Raw genomic sequence first — 21,871 nt, 5'->3', positions numbered from 1 at the left:
TATCACTTCTAGCGCTTGTAATCAAGTGGGGCTTTGTTACTCAGTGTGTGTGTTAGCTGATTTCTTTTGCAGTGTGTTACAATACCTTTAAAATCTTAAGTGTTTTAAATTAGTATTTCATTAGTCTTTTGTTTTATTTTATCCTCTCACCTCCATCCATATAGATGCAATACATTCCACTGTAGATGTATTTTGATTAGACAAACCTTTCTTTTTGTCTGAAGGAAAGTCTCGATATGGGAAAGGTCTGAGTTACAGCGTGCCAACTCTCGCTATTGTGATCGTGGCTCCGATCATCGTTCTCATCATCCTGTCTGCCATGGCGGTCTTGGTCTTCAAGAAGATTCACCAGAACCAGGTGGACAGGCTAAACGCTCGAGATGCGGAATATGGTACAATAGATGGGTTGATAGCCTCAAATGTTGGGGAAAGCACTCTGGCGGTAAGTGAATTTTCTTTCTGTTAATAGGCCTCTGTTTGAAAATTCCCTGTTTACGGCATAAAAAAATGCATATCTTCTAATGAAGTTTAAATTTTTACTTTATACCACCCCCTGCGTATATCAGTTTATTTTCTAGCCATTTTCACCCAGTATAAAGAACTAAATCCAGAATTGGTCATTCCAAAAATGTATTTATAGTAGTGTCCTGGGTAACTGTCATGGCAGTAAAACTGTATTTTCAGATAAAACGCAAAACTTTCACCACTGCAATGCTGCCGAGATGTTGGCGACCTGATTTAACTTTGCTGTTTTGCACCTCCAGGCGGAGAACGGTTTGCGATTATCTAAAACCAAGGAATTTTTAAATAGTAACAGGAACGGCCTTTTAAGGCTTTTATGGATTCTAAGGTCCCTCTTGTTGATCTAGATAGGTCTCATATGGCAAACAAATGTTTATCTTTGCAATGTACTTAAGTTTGTTTCCTAGTGGGGGGGGGGAATGGTTTTAGTAGCTAATTAGTGCCCTCTAGTGTTCATATGTGTAACTGGCGAAGTGAACTCTGCTCGTGCTGGTGGAATCCACAAATTAAAACTGCATAAATTACATTAAATATTCACACTATTATTTTGTGCGTCGGCCTTTATGATGGTTTGGAACATTTGGAAATCAAAAAAGGTATAAGTCTGAATTGATGTATTCTATGTATTTACCATAAATTATAAACATGTGAGGAACATGTACAAATCCACATTGGAGATGAACGACATGTGAAATCACATTGTGATGTCTGTTTCATTAATTTAACCCAAGACAAATAGGGCTATAATTTATTTCATTGTTCCTGTTTCCATACAGGATTTGTTGGATCATTCCTGCACATCCGGAAGTGGGTCTGGCCTGCCCTTTCTTGTACAAAGGACAGTCGCTCGGCAGATTACTCTTAACGAGTGTGTAGGTTAGTACACAGCTTATATGAAAGTGCTAGGGGGGGGGGGGATTATGAAACTCATAGAACTGTTAAACCAACTATAAAGTACTTTGAGTGCAGTGTCTAGAGTATTGTAGAAAGTGTGCTATAAGCAGTGAGATGTTGTGCACAGCGAGAGGGACCTCCAGGAGCAGTGCCCGTGGCGGAGCTCCACTGGCTAAGTATGGCCAAGCTCTGCACTCATTGCAAAGCGGAAGGGCTCTGCCGATACACAAAGCTGAGTAGAGCAGTCAACTTGTCTGCTGACATGTTAAATGGGAGATGTGTTCCTCATGGCTCAGGTGAAGGAGCACCAGATGCAACTATGCATTGACATGCATGGATTTCTCAAAACTACATAATAAATGGATGTTCATAAGCAACCCTATCCTTTTCTTGGGGTACTGTTTGAGCTTTTTATCCTTTGTTCAAAATATTTGTTTGCATGAAGATATTCAGCTTGATTACACATGTTCAGTGTTTAGTATCAGGATGCAAAAAGTCTTGCAATTCAAGGTTCTCCATTTTTTACATACTCTATTATATACCAAGCCTTTTTAAGCCATCTGATTGGGTATTCTAACCATATATTGGCTTTTACACTATTAAAGGTACATATCAATTTCAAATATTTGGTTTAAGTGTATGCTGGAAATTTGCTCATTGCATTAGAAAATCCCTGAAAACAGCCTCCCTCAGTGGCCTGATCTGTCTGTATTTAGAAATTGAACTTGCTTAAATGACATTTTCACACTTAATTTGATTTTGCGCATCACATTGTACAGTTGACAGTTTGAAAAATGTAATTAAGTTTGATGTTGGTTTATTGCTGTTCAGCTAATAGGTCTAAAAGGAAAATAACATTGAAATGGTAAATTCATTTGAGCAACTTTCTTTACTTAAAAACACACTAATGAAAACAATCAACCTCCACCTTCCACATAACTTGCAGTCTCCAGTCTTTCAAGTGCTGTGTGGGTGTATTTGGGATAGAAAGAACCAAATACCAAAGTTAATTTGAGCTTTTGGAATGCGTCATGATATCAGAATGTGGTAATAAGCTATTGTTTCTTTGATTCTAGTGTCCTTAGAATTTCTCTCTGCATTGCATTAGCAAGAATAGCCGTCTGGGTTGTATGGTGCCTTATCTTTTGTTCACTTCTCAGTTGCTCTACTGCCTTAAACCCTTTCCTTCTTTGCAGTTGATCTGCTGTAGGTTTCGGTGATCCCACTTGAGTGTGGTCCACTGTTTGCTCTAATGATCAGTGCTGCAGCTGGACATGAAATGGGTGGTGGTGGATGATTTACTAACCCCATTTGCCCTGAATCCCATTGCAGTTTTGTCCCCCCACTTTTAGTCCAGCAGGTATTTTTTTACTGGCCTGCCAGGGAACCGATAAGAGGGCCCTCTTTAAATTGCGCTGAGTGATTAAAATACAAGGCTGTCATTTCTTGGCAAGTAAGATATGTTTTGTATTGATGCTGAACTGGCTGATGTGAGAAGAAAGACACCAGAATAACACATGAGGGACTAAGCTAAATCAGAAAATACTTGGCAATGCTGCGTTCCTAACTTATTTTGGGGGAAAAAACCCAAACATGTTCCTGTTCCAGTACATTAATTATAGGTTACAGCTTAACAGCTATTACCGTTTAATTCTGTTTTGTTCAAGGCCAATCTTCCATAACTCCTCAAACAAAGTAGTGCATGACCTCCACTTTCCGTATTTGCAATTTAGCAACTTATGGATGAAAATGTATGCACTCGTTTTTCAACACTTTCTTATTAAATGATTTTGAATGAGACTTCAATATTAGCTGAACATTCCCATTTGTGTGACCATGGGAAATGCAAAAAGTTACACACCCTGAAATGTGGTAGAGCAAAAGAACAAAGTCTCCTGTTATAAATAACAGTAAATTTAACCTGCACAAGACTTAAATCATAAACCAGTAATTACTCCTGTTTATCTCCAACTAAGAAGAAAGTTTATGCTGCATAGCCCTGCTCAAATTCCTAAAGGCTTCTTTCAATTCAGGGTTGTGGAGAAGCCTTTCCAACCCAAGCAACAGGCACAAGGTGGGGTTCGCCCAAGACAGTATGCCAGTCCATTGCAGGGAAGACAGACGCAAACATTGATATGTATGCACTCATAGCTGGGCCAGTTTTCCCAGAAGCCAGTTAACGTACCAGTATGTCTTTGGACTGTGGGAGGAAACTCGGGTGAACACGGGGAGAACATATATATACCATTTAATTCAGATTAGTTGCTCTTAACTTATTGATTTGAGGGATCTCGCTGAGCAGTTTTTTTTAAACAATCCTTGCTCTAGGGTGCAGTAGCAGTATTCCACCTCGGACTTGAAACCCCTGACCCTGCAGTCAGGAATCCACTGCTCCACTATGTTGGAAGTCGCACAAGAGCAATGCGTACTGAAACAATCAACATAGCTCAGTTGTATGTAAAGTTAAAAATCAATCAAGGATCAAGGGCTAAATATTTTGTGTATTTTTTTTAGCCTTTTCTTTGGATAACGGGAAAAGGTGAAAACAATGTGAAAGGCTTTAATTCTTCTCAACTTGCAGGTAAAGGGCGTTATGGAGAGGTTTGGAGGGGCCAGTGGCAAGGGGAGAGTGTTGCAGTTAAGATTTTCTCCTCCAGAGATGAGAAATCCTGGTTTCGGGAAACTGAGATCTATAACACAGTGCTGCTGAGGCATGAAAACATATTGGGTAAGTACACAGGAAACATGCACTTTATAAGTGTTAAAATATAGGTTTAAATGTTTGGGGAAGTTTTAATCCTATCATTGTCTGTTAACCATATCCGTTAAGGGTGTGCACCGTAGAGCTAAATAGCTTTAGGTGATTAAATGTTGAAGAGTTGTCACAGCAGATTGTTATAAGATTTAAGAATAGGGCAGTAAATTAAACATGCTTTTCCTGAAAAATTTCATTATTAACATACCCCTCAGTTGAATGTCTCTTGCACAGCACTGAAACAGCCCAAATGATTCAAATTTGGCATGATTAAAGTTATTCATGCTGCTTTGCTTAATCCAGAAGACACTACAGGAAACAAAAAGCATCTCAAAAGATTTCAAGCTAACATCTTATTAAGCAGCTGTGCTGACATTTATGTGTATTTGCAGGCTTTATTGCTTCAGACATGACCTCCAGAAACTCCAGCACTCAGCTTTGGTTGATCACTCACTTCCATGAAATGGGCTCCCTGTATGATTATCTCCAGCTGACCACCCTTGACACGGTGGGCTGTCTGCGTATGGCTCTGTCCATTGCCAGTGGCTTGTCGCACTTGCATGTAGAGATCTTCGGAACGCAAGGGAAGCCTGCAATCGCACACCGGGACTTGAAGAGCAAAAACATCCTGGTTAACAAGAATGGGCAGTGCTGCATAGCTGACTTAGGTAAGGGTATACTGGTGCACCTGAACAAATGCTCTATTCTGAAAAAGAAAAACCTAAGCTATTTCAAATAGCACTTCTAGCGTCTTTTGTTCTGCCTCTGTTTTGTCATATTCGGAATTCAGGTTTAACTTTATGAAATGGTTAGCAAAATATTATGTAACAGTTCTGATTGTTTACATATCGTGACTATAAAGGACAAAAAGCACTGTTGCCACAATGTGCTTTTTTTCAAGAAATAAAATACTTGGAGGCATTAAAAATGCAACATGCTGTTGGTTTTCACAATCTTTTTGTTTTTAATGCTTCTCGGTATATTTGCTAGTATAGCAGCGCCTAAAAAACGTTCAATTAGGCACCGTGACGTATTTTTAAAATCAAGCCATTTTACGGTAAATTTGTTAAAATGTTTTTTAAAACCCAGTTCAAGACGTAGTTCATCTCGTACAGCTGTTCATGGTCAGCTGAAATGTCACATTAATTAGGATTCTGGCTCCAACATAATCATAGCAAATTATCCAATCCCTTTCAAGCGTTTTAGTGATAATGAACCGTGAATAGTGTTGGTGTTTAAGTGCTGCCATTTCATTAAAGCATTCAAACATTTTTTTTCTTGTCCTATGAACTCAACTGATTAATTTGACAAAAATAATTTGTATGTGTACACCCCTCTCTTTGTCTTTATCGCTAAACAAGAATGTTAACCAAAAATGCATTAAGCAACACTTAGATTTGAAGAGCCTATTATGGGCTTTATGCCGTAGCTAAAAAAAGATGTGCAGAGTGCTTTAGAAAAGATGGTATAAACAATGTTCTTGAATTTAATATTGTGAAGCAGATCTGAACAAACAACCTGGTTGTTTTGGAGAGGAAATGCACTTTTTGACTTATGCATGTTTTTATAACCATATGCCATTTGACATTTCTGTTGTCCTAGTCTCTCTAACATTGCAAAATATGGTCAGTCTGCAAACTATCATTCTATAGTTGCATTGGTGAAGTGCATGTAGGATTATGCAAAGTGTTATTGAGCTACTGTAAAGCTGTTCTCTGCTTTCTTACCCTTTCCAAGGAGCAAAAACAGCTGACTTTAGCCTTTGTAGTCATTTAGTTGAACAATTGCAACATATTTTAATAAAACTAAATAGCCTCAGACTAGTTATGTCCAAACATGTCGTTAATTGATCAGTAATCCCCAATTTTTGCAAATTGGGTAATTTTGTGTGAATAAAACTTTACTGGATTTGGGCTCTTCTAGACTTAGTTGGGAGACCTTTGATCAAAAAGTTTATCGGCTGCAATGCAGTCCTTATCCACTGGAGGACAGTAGACTTTCTCTTTTCTAGAGAAACGCGCAGAAACAAAAATAGTGGTTCTTTTTCAAAGTGTTGTGGGTTATAAATGTAGAATGTGGATGTTTTTTAAAAATGAAGTCATTTAAAAAACATGTTACAATCTATGGGCTGAAAATTCACTTAAGGACTTTAGAACCTGTGATGAATAAATAAAGGTAATAAATAGTGGGCAAGCTGGTATAGTATGTTCCCACTGAACTCTGATAAAACAAGAGCTACTAAATGTACCACGTGATTTGACAACTTGGGATACTTCCAGATTAAACCTTCATGTGAACCGAAACCTATATTTTCATCAGAACGTAGGAACCCTCAGTGCTAGCGTCATGCAGTTGCTGTAGGCTCAGGTGAAGAATTGACGATAAGACTACTTAAAGGTTTCTTGTTTCTCTAAATGTATAAATGGAAGTTTGCTGTAGGATAAGTTTTTTTTTTCCAAAATCAAGTTGGAAGTTTTAACTTTCCAAATATTCATGGTTCTGCATGTTTTATCAACAGAACCGAAAAAGATTAAAAAAGAGCAAATCTTCAGCACGGCCTGTTAGAGGAGTAGTATGAGTATTGGACCAGAATACACTTGATTTGAATGTAATTGTGTTTAAAAGGTAACGGTAGTATTAAAATGTATCTGTTTAAATTAGTTTAACGCCTGCTGTTGTGCCGTCGTCTTCAGTCTTGCATTATTTGTTAGTTTGCATGAGTAATGAAATAGATCACTTTAGACTTCTTGATCCATACTTTTACTTTTCAAAATTAAAGTAGTCCATCTTTCGTTACCTAGGGTAACGGGCAGTTTATATTGTGACATCTCCACACTTCCTTTAGGAATCACATCTTTCATTTGTTAATTACAGGCCTCGCCGTGATGCATTTTCAAGACACTAATGAGTTAGATGTGGGAAACAACCCAAAAGTGGGGACCAAAAGATACATGGCACCAGAAGTCTTAGACGATACCATCCAGGTGGACTGCTTTGAGTCCTACAAGAGAGTGGACATTTATGCCTTTGGACTTGTTCTATGGGAGGTTGCCAGGAGGACTGTTAGCAATGGTGAGTATGAGCTGTACCATTTCTTCTGAGTAAAGTAAACCCACTTCTAATTCAAATTTTAGTTTTAATTTCTAATCAATTTTATACTTAAGAGATTTAATAGGACCTGTTGAAAGGGGGCTTCACTGGGAATAGAAGGCTGTCATAGACGATTGTCCTGTAATTGTGGTTTTATTTTTTATTGCCATGGAAAAATTATTCAGTCTAACTAATTCAGTCAGTTTTTTACAATAACTGCTTTTTTTGCCTGCCTTTTTTGATCGGGGGCTGTATATGGTTGGTGTTCGATCAATTTCTGTTTGCAGTTGCACTGGTGTGGCTAATTTCTTCTCCTACGAACTTGTGATGAACTGTTTGATTTTAAAGTATTGTATAAGATCAAAGAGAATTAGAAAAATTCACTTTAGAGGAAAAAAATTAAGATTCTTAAATCTGTATTTTGATTAATGCATTCAAAACCACTTTTGACATGCATGTTTTCATGTTTTAGCAATATGTTATGAAGGATATAGGTACGTTGCTTCTTGCATTCAGGTACTATAAATACCACGTCTTACGTTCCAGGAAGGATGTTGTAGGGTAAAGAGACAGTTAAAAGCCTGGCTAGTTCTTACATCCACTACATTTAGAATAACAAAGTACAACTGAAACTTCACAATTATCCTTGTTTATAAATCTGAGAAATCTGTTGATTAAAAACCAGTGGTGAATGTTGGTCTATTCCATTCCACTCAGAAATGGATAGTGATTTTCTCCATACAGCGATAAATGACATATCTATTTATAGTCCGTGCTGGGCTGATAGTAGTGGTTTGTACTTTAGGGTAATACAGGCCACAGATAACGCAACCTTTACTTGCTACTCTTTGAGTTATAATTGCTCCATTGTACTTTGTACAGAATTTGACACACCTACCTTATTTACCATGACCTATAGAAAGACGCTTTGTGAAATGTTTGGCCATTGTGGAAAATGCACTCCAGAAAGTAAAACTTAAAGAGAGCAGAATAATGCACTGTATGACAATGGATTCTGTCTTTCATCAAGTTTGCTGTGAGTGTCATGCATGAGCTCTTGAAGTTTTGTTTGCAAAGGATAGAAAGTGTTGAACTCCTAATCTGAAGACCTGAAAATAGCAAACACAAGGACAAGAAGTGAAGTCTTGCCATCCATTTTATTGATAACGGCTATATAATAGCGATCTAATTAACAAACCATTTCTTTTTTGTTTAGGAATTGTAGAGGACTACAAACCTCCTTTTCATGATGTTGTTCCTAATGATCCTAGCTTTGAAGATATGAAAAAGGTTGTTTGTATAGACCAGCAAAGGCCCAACATTCCTAATAGATGGTTTTCAGATCTGGTAAGTAATGGATGAGAAATGGAAAGAACCTGCTTTGGTTGAAGACTTATGCTTTTGAACATTGAAGTATCCAGCAAACGTATTAATTACCTGGCAATGGCCCTTACCTACATCTAGAGCCCTTGAAAATCAAGGAGATCCCTGTGGCTAGTTAAAATTTATATTATTGTACTATGAACAGGATTCACTAGAAATTAGTTTAACATTTAGAGTTTCTATAAGTGGCTGGGAAGAACTATTCTCTTAAGGTTTGACTATCTGTACTTGAGATCAGTTCAGTCTGTTGTGTTGCAAGAAGGGTATGAAGCAAATGGCTGATGGTATACAGGAGGCCAGCAAGTGCTTGTGTTGACACTTGTGTGGGGTCTGCTTGTTTGCACCGATTTTTTTCCACTTCGTACGGTCTGTGGTATCTCAGTAGGTGGCTTTTGCGAAGCGCACATCTTTCAACCGATCTAGCCAGCTCGTAATGGTTGTCCACGGGGCCAGCGGTCTTCCACATTCAATTTGAGGGCGGTCTTTGCCATTGATGTGTCATTGTGTTGATTGAGTGGACTAAATATAAATAATGTATTACTTTTGTAATGAGCTATTTGCAAAACAATCCTTATGGAATTCTTACTGCATCTTACTTTCTAGGCAAAGCAGTGGGAATGCTTTGAACTGCGACCACTGGGTTGCACTTTAAGAATAGTACCATAAGCATGAAACCAAGTGTTTTGGTTTCCAGACCTACAAAGGCATTAACCTCCTGGTAACACAACTAAGTTCAAAAATGCTAAGAAAGGGCTAAGCTCTTATTCTGGGAACAACTCTAATAGGACACTTTGTATCGGGTTAGTGTAATTAGATTTTAGAAATCAGAAGGAAGACAATTAGCACACCTTAAATTAATTTGAGACGTGTGAATGACCTTGTGTTCTTAAGTGCCTGTTTTTCCTGGTACTTTATTCAGCATTTAATACATATAACAATATATCACACTGGTGCTGAAGGTCTGGTACAAAACATTTTATTAATTTACTTAGATGAATTTTGTGCCTTTTTGTCTGTTCATTTAATTTACTATTTTCTGACCTAAATGTTTTGTGGCGTTTTTAAATGCACTTGGGTTAATATGCAGTTATCCTAGTATTGGTTCAAGTATCTGACTGAACTAGTTTTTGATTGTAGTCGCAATGTTCATTAGCACAACTTTCACCTGGGTGTATTGCTCTAGAATTGAAGTTCTTTATTTTAATAAATCGCTGATCATCTGCTTAAACTAGTAAGGCATAGAAACCATTTTTTTTTATTGCCATGTCATAAAAATGAATTTGCAAATTGTGCGTATTGAATGTTCCTCATCTTTTTTGAAGGTTTTTAACTTTCTAAAATTTGCTTTTCAGACACTAACAGCTATTGCCAAGCTGATGAAGGAGTGTTGGTATCAGAATCCATCCGCGAGGTTAACCGCACTGCGAGTTAAGAAAACGCTAACAAAGATTGACAACTGCCTGGACAAAATTAAGGCTGACTGCTGAACTTATCACCCCCCAGTGGGACTTTAAGGACTTTAAGAAATAGAGGAGTTTCGCTTGGGAAGGAGAAATGGGACCTATCCTGGCACCGTGCTCTTATAGAGGCACATATTTATTTTCAACATGCAGTGGGGGAAATTTTGGCATCCAAAGATGGCTTAGCGGGCATTTAAATGACTGTCAGTATATTGGGGGATCTTTTATGGTTATCCTTTTTTATTAATAATTTAATAGTCATGTTCTTTGAAGAAGAAACTGTTACCTGGGCATTGAATGGTTGCTGTAGCGCTACAGTTCTTTGGTTTAACACATTTCTGCAAATCTGCTTTATTTAGCAATATGGTCTGTGCTTTTCTTGTTAATTGCACTTTCTTTGCATTCCTTGCACTGTTACCGGTGCATTTTAAAAACAACTTGCCAAAAAATTGTATATCTTACTAACATGATCAAGAAAGGACAAATGGTAATTGTTTTTACAGCATTTCACTAGTGTTTACATTGTTAGATGGCAGGTTTTCTTGGTATTCTTCATTAAATCTGTAATTTATTTATTGCTAACATTGATTAGTTGTAAAATCATTCTGCTTTTTGACATTCTATTAAGATGCCTTTTCTTCCTTCATAAAAACACTACTTCCACTGCCTTTAATGTTATCTGTTACAGATGTTTTTATATCTCATTGCAAACATTTCATTATGTATCTAATTTTATATTTTTTTATTTGTTTTATAAGCTTTACCAAGTACAAATGCTAGAAAAAGCAAGTCATAATTTATACAGGAATGTGAAAACGTATCAAAAAGTTTGTGTAAAGGTACATGGTTATTTTTAAAATTATATATTGTAAAGTCAACAAGAAACTGAACTATTTTGGTTTAATCATTTTATATTCAGTAGTAATTTCTACAAATTAAATAGAATGTTTGCAACAAAGTATACCATTTGGCTACCTGTTTTCTCATTTCTCATCTAGTACTTTTGTATGATAAAAATTGATACTGTAGTTCTGTGTATTATCAGGCATTGTTCCTTAAATGTATTTCAGGTTATTAAAAAAAAAAGTGACTTCGTAACTTATAAATGCTTATAAGTTATTACGAAACCGGATTGTAATTAATTTGCCGGATTTGTAATAAATAAAATAGCTAAAATCCACTTATGGCATTGGCCTTTTATCCAGAGTGCCACACATTTATAATAGAATGAATTGTGGAAAAGTGATTTGAGCACTGCTTTTTGTAGAGAAGAATCAATGACATTGGAGAATCCATTTGATTATAATGCTCGTGGCAAGGGGGAAAGCACTGTGCTGCTGCTTTTTGAAAGGGCTTAAGCAGCAGCAGCTTAAAGCTGAGTTTCAGAGAGCCAAGGATAATATTTTCTATTGATGGAGCAATGATTAACCACTTGAATGTTGTCAGGTTCAGTACCAGGTAATACAGGGAGCAATGAATGGTCTTTTTATTGCATTTCCAGTAAACTGAGTAATACATTAATACAATATACTGAATGTTTTTAAATGGAGTACTAGGCATTCATGATGAGGTTTTAATTACTTTGAGAGTCCATTGGTGGAAATGGATACAAATGTCCTGATTAATTGTATTGGTTGGAACGTACAGAAGCCCTGCGAGTAAAAAAAAAAAAAATCAGATGTGGAAAATTTTGTGTAGAGTGCATCCATAAAAAATGGCAAGAATAATTAATAGACCCAGAATGTTTTGCTTCTGTTACATGAAAGATAAGTCATGACTCTCTCTGGGCTGCTCAAGGATTCTTACTTTTCTCAAACTTCTCTGGTGTAGCTTTGGTTCCTTTTCCTGCTGAAAGTTGGATTTTCATCCCAGTTTGAGGTCTTTAGCAGACTTAAAATGGGTTTTCTTTTAAGATTCACCACTACGCCCATTTTCCCCTGAAACTCAAAAAGCCTCTCGGTCCCTGCTGATGGGAAGCAGCTCTCGGCATGATGCTGCCACCACCAAGCTTGAATTTAGGGATGGTTTTGACTGGATGATGCTTTATGATGGTTTTGTGCCAGATGCACTACTCTACAGTTGCACCAAGAAGTTCTGATTTTGTCTTGTCTGCTCACAAAATGTTTAGCCACATGTTTGCAGGATCACATAAATGCTCTGTTGCAACATCTCGGAGGTCTGGGATGGTTTTTTCACTCTGCCATACAGGCCAGCTTTGGGAAATGAAGGGATATTTTTCACTCATACACATTTTCTCCTGTCTCTGCCATTGAACTCTCCAGCTTGTCCAAAGTAGTTATTGACATCGCAATGGGATCTCTCAGCTTCTACGTTTGGAGAGATGGGCTGATCTAGGCAGGCGCAGTGGTATAGTGCGCCTTCCTTTTCTTAATGATTGGGCATGGATGTGATCTTGGGATCATTTGTGTACAAGCAACTCAACCACCAAGTTTACCAGTTGAGGTAAGGAGGCCAAAAGGCATCCTTGGGATTGTATCCTTTGAGATGTTCTTCTCTGTTGTGATAACCTGCTCCTCTGAGACCTAAATAGAAATTCTAACTGAACTCACTTGGGCCTGTAAATACAGCACTGATACATTCTAGCATCCTGCTTTTGAGCCGTAGAGTATGCTGGTGAGGCAAATTTTACCACAACGTTATTTCATTTTTTTTTTACCCTTTGTCCCATCCTTATAGAAAGGGGACTAAAAAGCAGATTGAATAATGCATTTCACTACTCATGTTGCACAAATATTCTATGGGCTGAGATCTCTTAATGAGTCTTCTGAATTTAACAAGGTAAGCTTTGATTCTGTTTGAGTCAGGTGATCTTTATACTTCACCTGCATTTATGCATTTGATTTAATCTTTGGAGACCGGAAATGTTTTGAAATCTGGAACATGCAGGTTTGTACGTATGCATTGGACTTAAATGAAGAAATGGTATTTGCACTGTCCACATGCAGTAGTCAATTTCTTGTCTTTCATGTTCAGTTTAAGACATTTTGCAGATAATCCAAATAATATTGAGTTCATCTGTAGCGAGCACATTTGTGTGTTAAAATATTCTTCAGCCTTTGTTTAGATATTCCACAATTGGGTAGGCAAGCCTTTACATTCTGACCACATGACTGGTTTACATCTGTAACACTGCTGTTGGAAATCATATTTGAGAATTTATAACTACAGCAACCTTTGTGGTAAACTCTCCTCTGTGCAAATTGTGCTGAAACCAATTCAGAATTCATTTAATGGAGAAGAGATTCTTATGGTCTCTAGTCAAATTACAATTTCAGATTGCTCTCCAAACCAAGAGGAAGATTTGTTACAACTAGAGTGTGCAGATCCCTCTGAGGTGCTTTGAAATCATTCTGTACAAGACTGATGAAAGGCCCTTGTTCGTTTAGAGTCTGGTATATTGCAGTAGTGGTAGATTCATGTTATGTCAAGTTATAAATTCTTAAAACCTGGCTTAGAATTTTATAGCAATATGTAAGCCCGATGCTTTACTTTCTGCTGAAATAAAACTTAATGTATTGAATTAAGTTTTTCATGTATTAAAATGGCAAGGTAAACATGGTAAAGAGCAAATCTTTCAGATGAATATATACTGATGGGGGGGACAACCTTTTCTGCAATGAGAATACTATAGTTATAGCTTATGTAGTTTCACAAAAAGTTGCCAATTTGTTTTAAGCCCTCTGCCTAGTAATTCAACTTGTGGAGTGAGGCATTGCAATTTGCCAATCACAAAAGCTCATTAGGTGCATGTTTACCCAATGAGATCCAGGTGGAACAATGCTTGATCAGGTCACCTTTAAAAAGGCCTTAATTTAAAGCGTAGATCACTGCAAGAAAAAAGCCACACTTAGTCGGTTTTCTGTGCATTCCATAATACCTCGAATGTCACCAGAAGCAAGGGAGAGGGCCATTGGCATGGTGCAGGCAGGCATGTAATGTGCCAGTGTCAACAGACACTGGAGTAAGCCTCTCCACTGTGTCCCGAGAGAAGGTTTCAGCAGTCTGGCAGGACAGCTGACTGTCCAAGATCCTCTTGCCCTCGAGTGACCACACCAGAGTAGGGCTGACCCATCAGACTGGTCCATCTGCGAGATCGTTTCAGATCTGCCACCCGTACTGCTGCTGAAACTGCTGGCAGACACACGGCCTGCATCAGAGATAGGACAGTGGGGCTCCATACTGCTGGTCTTAGAGCAAGTTGACCTGTCAGAGGCCCTCTGCTCACACCTCGTAGATGTCACACCCGACTGGCTTGGGTCAGACGGAGGCTGCAATGGACTCATCAGCAGTGGCATCAGGTCCTCTAAATGGATGAGTCACTCCTCATCCTGTTTCATGCACATGGGAGGGCTAGAGTGTGGAGGAGGAGGAGGAGTTGAGTTTTTTTTCCATCAGTATATTTCAGCTACTGATGATGGGCAACAGTGTTTGAGTTGCTAAAATCTGACCAAAGAAAATCATGGTAAAACTTTTATGTCTAAGTGGTAAATGCTTATCATGGCTATATCATATACAGTGCCCTTCCATTCCTAGCTGAAAGTTTACAGATGTATACTTGAGAGAATAAATAATTATTAGGGAGCTCTATCAAATCCACCTGTTTTCTGAGGTTACTATAGTTACGTACAGTGTACTAAGCACTTTAGAAGATCAAATTTAATGGTTAAAATAAGGTCACTTCTTAATCACAGATATTGAAAGTGAGTGTTCAAATGGTCTGTGTTCATTTTGCTTAATGAAAACAACTTTAAAGTGTAACTGGAATGTCACTTGACTATGCAAAGCTTATTTTTATTCCTCTTTCCCTTGGTGAAATTAGGATTTCAATTAAGTTTCAGCTCTAACAATCAGTACAATTCCTGTTTAGTCAGCATTCAGCTTCAAATTAAGTGCTATTTACCCCTATTTTTCCCTTTGAACTCTTCGATAGTTTTGAGCCTTTTACAGTTTTTGATTTTTAGTTGAGTTAGTAATTGAATAAGTTTGGGATCTCTCGTCTCTGTGTCTAGAAGATCTGATTTAAACTAAATGTGTAGCAGAAGAAGAATCAATGCAATAGCGGTTCAGGTCTAGTTTGCAAGGCTGTTTTAGAAATGAACTTCCGTTTGTGCTTGTGATGTCACAGCTTTAAGCCTGTGTGATATGAATGCAATGCGAGTACATCCAGAAAGTAAATGGCACACATTTACATGTTTTAGCACCATACATACATAGTTTGGAAGAATTATATTCCTGTGTTTGAATTAGTATAATGAGTCAATCATGATTGTGGTGAAGGATGAGTACATCTAGATGAACATTATTAAATAGGAATAACTGAAAATGAAACCATTTGTTTGTGTTCACCTTTTTTCATCAAAAAGGGTGAATTGGGGCTTTATAGTACAGTGTTGGCAAATGCAATGCTAAAAACAGTTCAGGCCACTTTTGGTTATGGATTTCATACATGGTGAATCCAGGATGACTAGATTGTTTTCCTAAGTTTTTAGTAAACATTATTCTGGAGTTCTTTTTTTATATTGTATTACTGTTCACAGACATCCTTGAGTCCACATTTATTTTTGGGTTACAGATATCAAGGCTTTCTGTAACCGTTTTGTGTGTATGTTGAAATGCACTCTATAAGACACTATTTCACAGAGGTAGGTAGGTCCCTTTTCAGGCCATAAAGGCCCATGGGGGAATAGGGGGCAAGGGCCACCATTTTTCTGTGGCCATCCGACACTGGAGGTGGAAATGTTTGTTGGTCAGCATCACGCTCTGGCCAGCCTAATACCCCCGGTACTCACTTGGAAAGTGGGCTGAGTGGACCTGGGTGCCTTCAGGAAGGAATTAGAGCAAGCTACAGTACATTGCTTGCCCCTACCTGGGATGGATGTATTTCATAGAAGCACTGTATATTTCACACACAAAAGAGGTGAAAGCTACCTGTATTCATTCTTTTTTATGTAACTGCCCCAGGGGTTCTCTGAACTGCATGGCAACCATAAGTATTGTCCAATAATTTGTAAGCACTCAAAAGAACAAGCCAAGAAAGGGCCTGGTCTTCAAAGAAAAACTAAACAGGTTTTCATGTGCCAAATTTGTACGAAGAGTATGAGGGCAAAGGGGTGCAGATGTAGACAGGGAGTACTGTGTTTCTGGGTTGCTAAGGAGACATTGCAGACAGGAGGCAGAGAAAGCCGGGCGCTGGCTGTTTGGGAATGGATTGTGGAGTTAAAGTGCAGTGAATGGGAGACACTGGCCAAGATGAAGAAAACATGATAACTGGTCAGAGTCATTGGCAGAGTAAGAACAACAGCTGGAATTGATTTGGACAGCTTTGCAAAGCACTGTGCCTCATTAACCTTGATTTGATGCCCCACTTGGCCTGGGTAATGTCTATTGAATTCCCCACCTTAACACTCTAACACTCATGGGAGCACGACGCGAGACATTTTAGCTTTTGTTTAGATTTGACGCGCTGAAAGTTGACTTAAAAACAGCCGCTGAAAGGAAAGATGCTGTGTAGCCATACTTAAATAAAAACGCTAATACATCATGCTTCGTGAATAGAGCCCAGATGTTAGTGATGCATGAGATTATATGGCATGCTTAAAATAGTATATCATCTCCTCTGGTACATGCAAGCACAACGTGTCGCTGTCATGCTCTGTTTTCGGGACTATTCCAAAGCAGTATGTTATTTCCATATATTCTCGGAAAAACTGCACCACTTAGCGTTCAGTCAGTAATATTTTTGATCATGTTCCATGTCATTTATTAATGTGTGTGGGTAGTGATGGCAACAAGTTAGTCTAATCATGATCAGGATCTTGACCACCTTGTAAAGTGTGCCCTCCTCGAAGTTCATACATTTTGTTATATTCAGAAAGTGAATAAACTAGTTATGTATTTTTTTTCCCCACTTTCTCTCGCCCTACAAATCGTCCAGATCTCAAGACGTAACTTTTCAGAGTCGCTAATAATTTCAGCATATGCGCGGTGGACGCGTGAATCGACGTGTAGTTTGCTCAGACGTAGCCGGTGGGCACACGCTGCCTGCCCTCAGTCTGTAATACAGCGCCTGCGTTTATCAGGGGGAAAGCACATTAATCCTCTTTAGTTCCAATCAGTAAAGGGGGCGGAGTGCTCTCCTATTGCGTGTTTAGTTATGTGACCTGTTATTAGGAGTGCAGCAATGCAAAGCGTGGCTGTCAGAGTTGCAGCGAAAAACAGAAGCAAATGAATTTGACTGGAAACGGTGTCCAGTATTTCCCAGAATCAAGCGGATGAGTTTATTGCTATGGCTTGTCACAAGTATCCTGCTGTTGGAACGGCACTGATATTTCTCGCCTTCGCTCAGTTCGGCACAGGTACTGTAGGTGTTCTTAAATATTCTGCAGTGCAAAGGGCAATTTTCAAGTAGGATTATGCGCCAGATATTTCTAATATGCAATACGTTTTTTGTGTTAAATTTGCTAAATACTTCTGTGCCGAAGTGCTTGTTATTTGTTGTAATGTGAAAGTATTCCGATTTTCGAACTGCGTCGTTACTTAATCTTCTTAGGCTGTTGCACTATAAAAAGGTTAGAAACCTAGTTTTGATGTTAATAAAACTGACAGGTCTGGTAAACAGGCTTTATGATTCGTTTATGTCCACACGTTTGAGACATTTGTACTTTGACGACAGTTGTCATATACAAGGGATTACATATTATATAACTAAGATAAATTAATAACTAGATAGTTGATAGTAGCAGATCACACATAATCAGAAATTCGTGGTTAGGGATGATAAAAACCCTTTTCAGTAGGGAAGTTCAGTACTTCAAGGTTTTTAGTGTTCTCAAGATTTTCTGCAGACATTTTATAGGGGTCAACGAAGCTGCTTAGCTAGATTTATAACCACTGTTTGCGTGAACCTTTATATTCTGTACATATTACGGATTCATATCTACTGAACCTATAAATGTCTTTTTAAAAACTACTTTAGCAAAAATATTGCTTTAATTTCGGATTTCGTCTGATGTCCTCTTGTTCTCGAAGAGCATTTTTAATTCTCCTGTAGGACGTATTGAATGGTTTTCTCATTATGTTAATAGGAGTATTTTCTTTAACTGATGATGGTAGACAAGCTGGTGTACATTCAAAGCAATTGGTGAACTGTGTGTAAAGTTATTGACGTTTCACACCAATTCTAAATGCACTTCAGAAGATATTTAGTTTCTCACTGAATTCTGAAATTTGGTTATAATTTGACTGAAGGAAACTAAGGTAGAAAATAAAACACGTTTTACTTTGTATTTTATTTCTGGTTTGCAATTAGATGAGTTTGAAAAGAACATCCCAGCCAAGTGTTTTTTTTGTAACTTTCTTTGCCAATGTATTGGAAGAAACAGGCAAGCCCTGTTGAATTACACATTTCAATTTGCACCTCAGTTGTGTTTTGAACAAGAGATAATTCTGTTTACAGCACAATGCAGAGAAAAATAAGTGCAATTAAAATGTACTTAAAATACTTGAGAATGCTGGGGGGTGTCAGGACACTGAAAGGGTTTTATACATTAAGACTGCAGGAAGGTGTTGACTTTCTGCATATCAATTTTTTAATACCTATGTGCTTCTGTCAGATTTTTGGCAGAAGATACTATTAATAATGTGATTTAGCTTGTAGGAATCACTGTAAAGAGAGCCTACTAAGATCAGTTCTACAGAGGTGTCATTGTACTCCAAGTATACTCCTTTTGGTTAATAGTTTTACTGCAGATAAATGTGTTGTAGTCATGTGTAAGAAACTTTGTGTGATTCAGAGTAATGAACTTTTGCAAACAAGACGTTAGTACAGATGCTAAACAGTGAGTGTATAGCACATAACATTTCAAGCAATTACTGTGAAGACTATATTTTGGCAGTGTATAAGAAGTCTTGCATTTCCTTCCTGCTGGAAATAACATTAAATGTCCGAATACAATAAGAATGTAGTCCTGTTTATGATCTGATAATGTTAACATGGTAGCAAAAGGTTCAATAAGTTCATACCAATAGAGTTTTTTATTCTTGTTTTATCAATTTAAATATTTGCATATGGTAGATGGGACCTTTGAACCGAAGTCCCATCTAATTAGCTGGCTTTGTGGTTTTTATTGGTGGATTTGGTCATTTCGTGTTCTTTTTATGTAAAACCATAAAAGTTTCAACCAGCTGTTTACTCCTCGCCATTATAGAGGATTTTAATTACTCGGGGTAAAATTATAGTGCATAATGCTTGTGACCAATGAATCTTCTTGTAATATGATTACTACAGAAAGTTAGATATAAATTCTAGATTTAAATTGTGTGTTCTTTCATATTAAGATACAATAGAATATTTTTTAGTAAAAAAAATATTTGCTGTAATGACACAGAAATAAGGCATTCATTCTATTTTAACACGTTTAGCCCAAGCATTTTTTTGTCAGAAACAAAAATATAATTGACTGTTGTATACTGGGCATTAAAAGAAAATTATCACTTATAACGAATTTATAAAAGTAGCAGGAATATCCTTCTTTGGAACAAAATATCTTGTATGTACACTGACATTGTATTAAATAGATGTGACAAAAGTAAAATCACTATGCTAATTATCATTTGTTATCAACAGAGACTACTGTGATAGTCATAACCTTATAGCAAGTGTGGTTCCCATTGGACGCGATATATGCAGATGTAGATGCAGTCTTGTGGGATTCTGTGTGTTCACTGGTCTCTGAGCCTTAGATGCCACACATCATTCCAGCTCATCCCACTGATGTTCAATGGGGACTCAAGTCTTGCAAGCAGGGAACCTACAACATACAGTAACTGACATTCCTATCTTGCACAAACAGAATGAGACATGGAGTTCCTTGTATTGCTGGAATGTTGTCATGTCAGGAAGAGGCATAAGCAAGGGAGGTCCGAGGACCTGAACAGCATAGTGCCATCTAAGGATGTTGCCTGAAATCGCTACGAGTGGATTTTTGTGGCAACTCAACATGGGTGTTATCTACAGTATACAAGACTTAAATGCTGTATAGGGTTTGGCACCTCTGTGCTCAAGTTTTTCGGTGGTGTTGCTTATGCAGTACATACCACTGACACCAAGGTATTATGATCGTGTTAAAAGTGACATGTTGGTTACTTCCCATGTTTTTCTTTATTTTAAAGAGTCTGGACATTTAACAGACCAGTGGCCAATCAAGTGTCTCGCAAATGAGATGGTCTGTCATGAATGATCAACTAATCAAAATGACACCAAAATATTTAAATAAAGGTCCATACTAAAATGATGCAGTACTACAGTTTAGTGATGACAGATTCCTAGTATATGTAACATGATTTAAGGACTCGACATGTTTTTTCAAGCTTAAAATCAGGTCTGAGTAGCTTGTATTTTGCAATTTCCAGTTCATTTGTCATATAAAAAAGATGGGGTGCCACTGAAAAGTGCACAATAATTTAATATCCTCTATAAAAGGTGCAGTATGTACAAGTCAGAACTTAAGCATTGTGTGCCAACCAGAATGTTGTGTGCAGGTCAGTACATAAAGCCTGTTAACCAATCAGAATATATTTTTTGTATCAATCAGAATGCAAGGCCATTGCATTCATCAGAACAAATGTAAAACCATGACCTGTTTTCTACTACAGCTTTTTGTGACATTTATAAATTTTCATCTAGTAATATTACATCAATGTAGTTTCATGGTATACCAAGATGTATCCGCATATACTGTAGTTTTGAAATTGAAAACTTTTTGTAACCTATTTTGCCATTGGTTCAAGTTTTGCCATGATGTGAAAATGTATGTCTGTTTGTGCTGGCTTGTGGTTTGTGTGGTCCTTATTTTGTGTATGAATTAAATAGCACCTGTAGGTAGAAGTACATCCAGCCCTAATCTTTGCTATTTAACATAAACATGATAAATTAACTATATTCAGTATAAATCAGAGAACAGATGAGAAGATCACCTTGTATTATAAATAGTGAGTTCAGAGGTGATCAGAAGGCAACCACTAGCTAGTACAAAATATAAAGTTTCATTTATTTTTATTTATAGTAGGTCCATAAATTAAGTTTCAGCATGGAGTACAGTTAGTCTTTGGTGCTTTCTAGATATCGGATTTTGCAGAAGAGAAATTGATTTTGTCCATGAATGACAGTTAATGGGTGATTTCTAAAGTTTTTTCGCATGCAAATCTTGGACAACTATGAAATTAAAATTAAAAAAACAACCAGAGAGTGAAATGTTATACATAGTCCAAGTTTATCTTTAGGCTTGTAATTTATATTGAATTCAACTGCAATATATGCAGTAGATTGATATTGAAGTGTGTAACATACGAAGTATCAAGAGAAACGCATCATCCTGTTTTTTCATGGACTTCAGCAGTGCATAAGCACTAAATTAGTTAGAGGGCTGTCCTTTGGAATCAAGGCTTTGTAGAAAGCACCCTGAAGGAATTAACCCTCAGTAAGCATACAAGAAATATACACATTTTTATAACAATAGAACAACAGGTTGGAAGCTCTAAAAGTTTTGGTCCAGTGGCCCTAGAATTCAATTTATATTGATTGATTGGATTAATCTATATTGATCATTTACTGGACTTCTACTGGTTCATTCTGATGCGACGACATTCCAACGGGACAATGCACATTTTCAAGCTTCTAGTGTCACAGCTGCTTTCTTGAGAGATGAGAATATGACAGTTACATTGTGATTGTCTTGTTCACCAAATA

At 37.5% G+C, this 21,871-nt stretch overlaps 2 protein-coding genes across 6 annotated transcripts in view; both read left to right on the top strand.

The window, feature by feature from the left end:
* LOC102698641 (activin receptor type-1) overlaps nucleotides 1-11,284 on the top strand; it is a 34,030-nt gene extending 22,746 nt beyond the window's left edge. For all 3 annotated transcript variants that reach the window (XM_006636467.3, XM_015358805.2, XM_015358807.2), the window contains exons 4-10: nucleotides 225-442; nucleotides 1,299-1,398; nucleotides 3,998-4,144; nucleotides 4,564-4,839; nucleotides 7,046-7,243; nucleotides 8,478-8,608; nucleotides 9,997-11,284. In XM_006636467.3, coding sequence (XP_006636530.2) covers nucleotides 225-442; nucleotides 1,299-1,398; nucleotides 3,998-4,144; nucleotides 4,564-4,839; nucleotides 7,046-7,243; nucleotides 8,478-8,608; nucleotides 9,997-10,131 — 1,205 coding nt within the window. In that variant the 3' untranslated portion in view covers nucleotides 10,132-11,284. The remainder of the gene's footprint in view (nucleotides 1-224; nucleotides 443-1,298; nucleotides 1,399-3,997; nucleotides 4,145-4,563; nucleotides 4,840-7,045; nucleotides 7,244-8,477; nucleotides 8,609-9,996) is intronic.
* Nucleotides 11,285-15,678: 4,394 nt separating this feature from the next.
* LOC102691429 (activin receptor type-1C) overlaps nucleotides 15,679-21,871 on the top strand; it is a 42,694-nt gene continuing 36,501 nt past the window's right edge. For 2 of the 3 annotated variants that reach the window (XM_015358781.2, XM_069196236.1), the window contains exon 1: nucleotides 15,679-17,480. In XM_015358781.2, coding sequence (XP_015214267.1) covers nucleotides 17,411-17,480 — 70 coding nt within the window. In that variant the 5' untranslated portion in view covers nucleotides 15,679-17,410. The remainder of the gene's footprint in view (nucleotides 17,481-21,871) is intronic. The other variant, XM_015358779.2, reaches the window with a different exon arrangement.

This window comes from Lepisosteus oculatus, chromosome 12, assembly GCF_040954835.1.
Source record: "Lepisosteus oculatus isolate fLepOcu1 chromosome 12, fLepOcu1.hap2, whole genome shotgun sequence".
Classification (NCBI taxonomy): domain Eukaryota; kingdom Metazoa; phylum Chordata; class Actinopteri; order Semionotiformes; family Lepisosteidae; genus Lepisosteus; species Lepisosteus oculatus.
The sequence above is the reverse complement of the archived record's forward strand: the minus strand, read 5'-3'. Positions and strand labels throughout refer to the sequence as shown.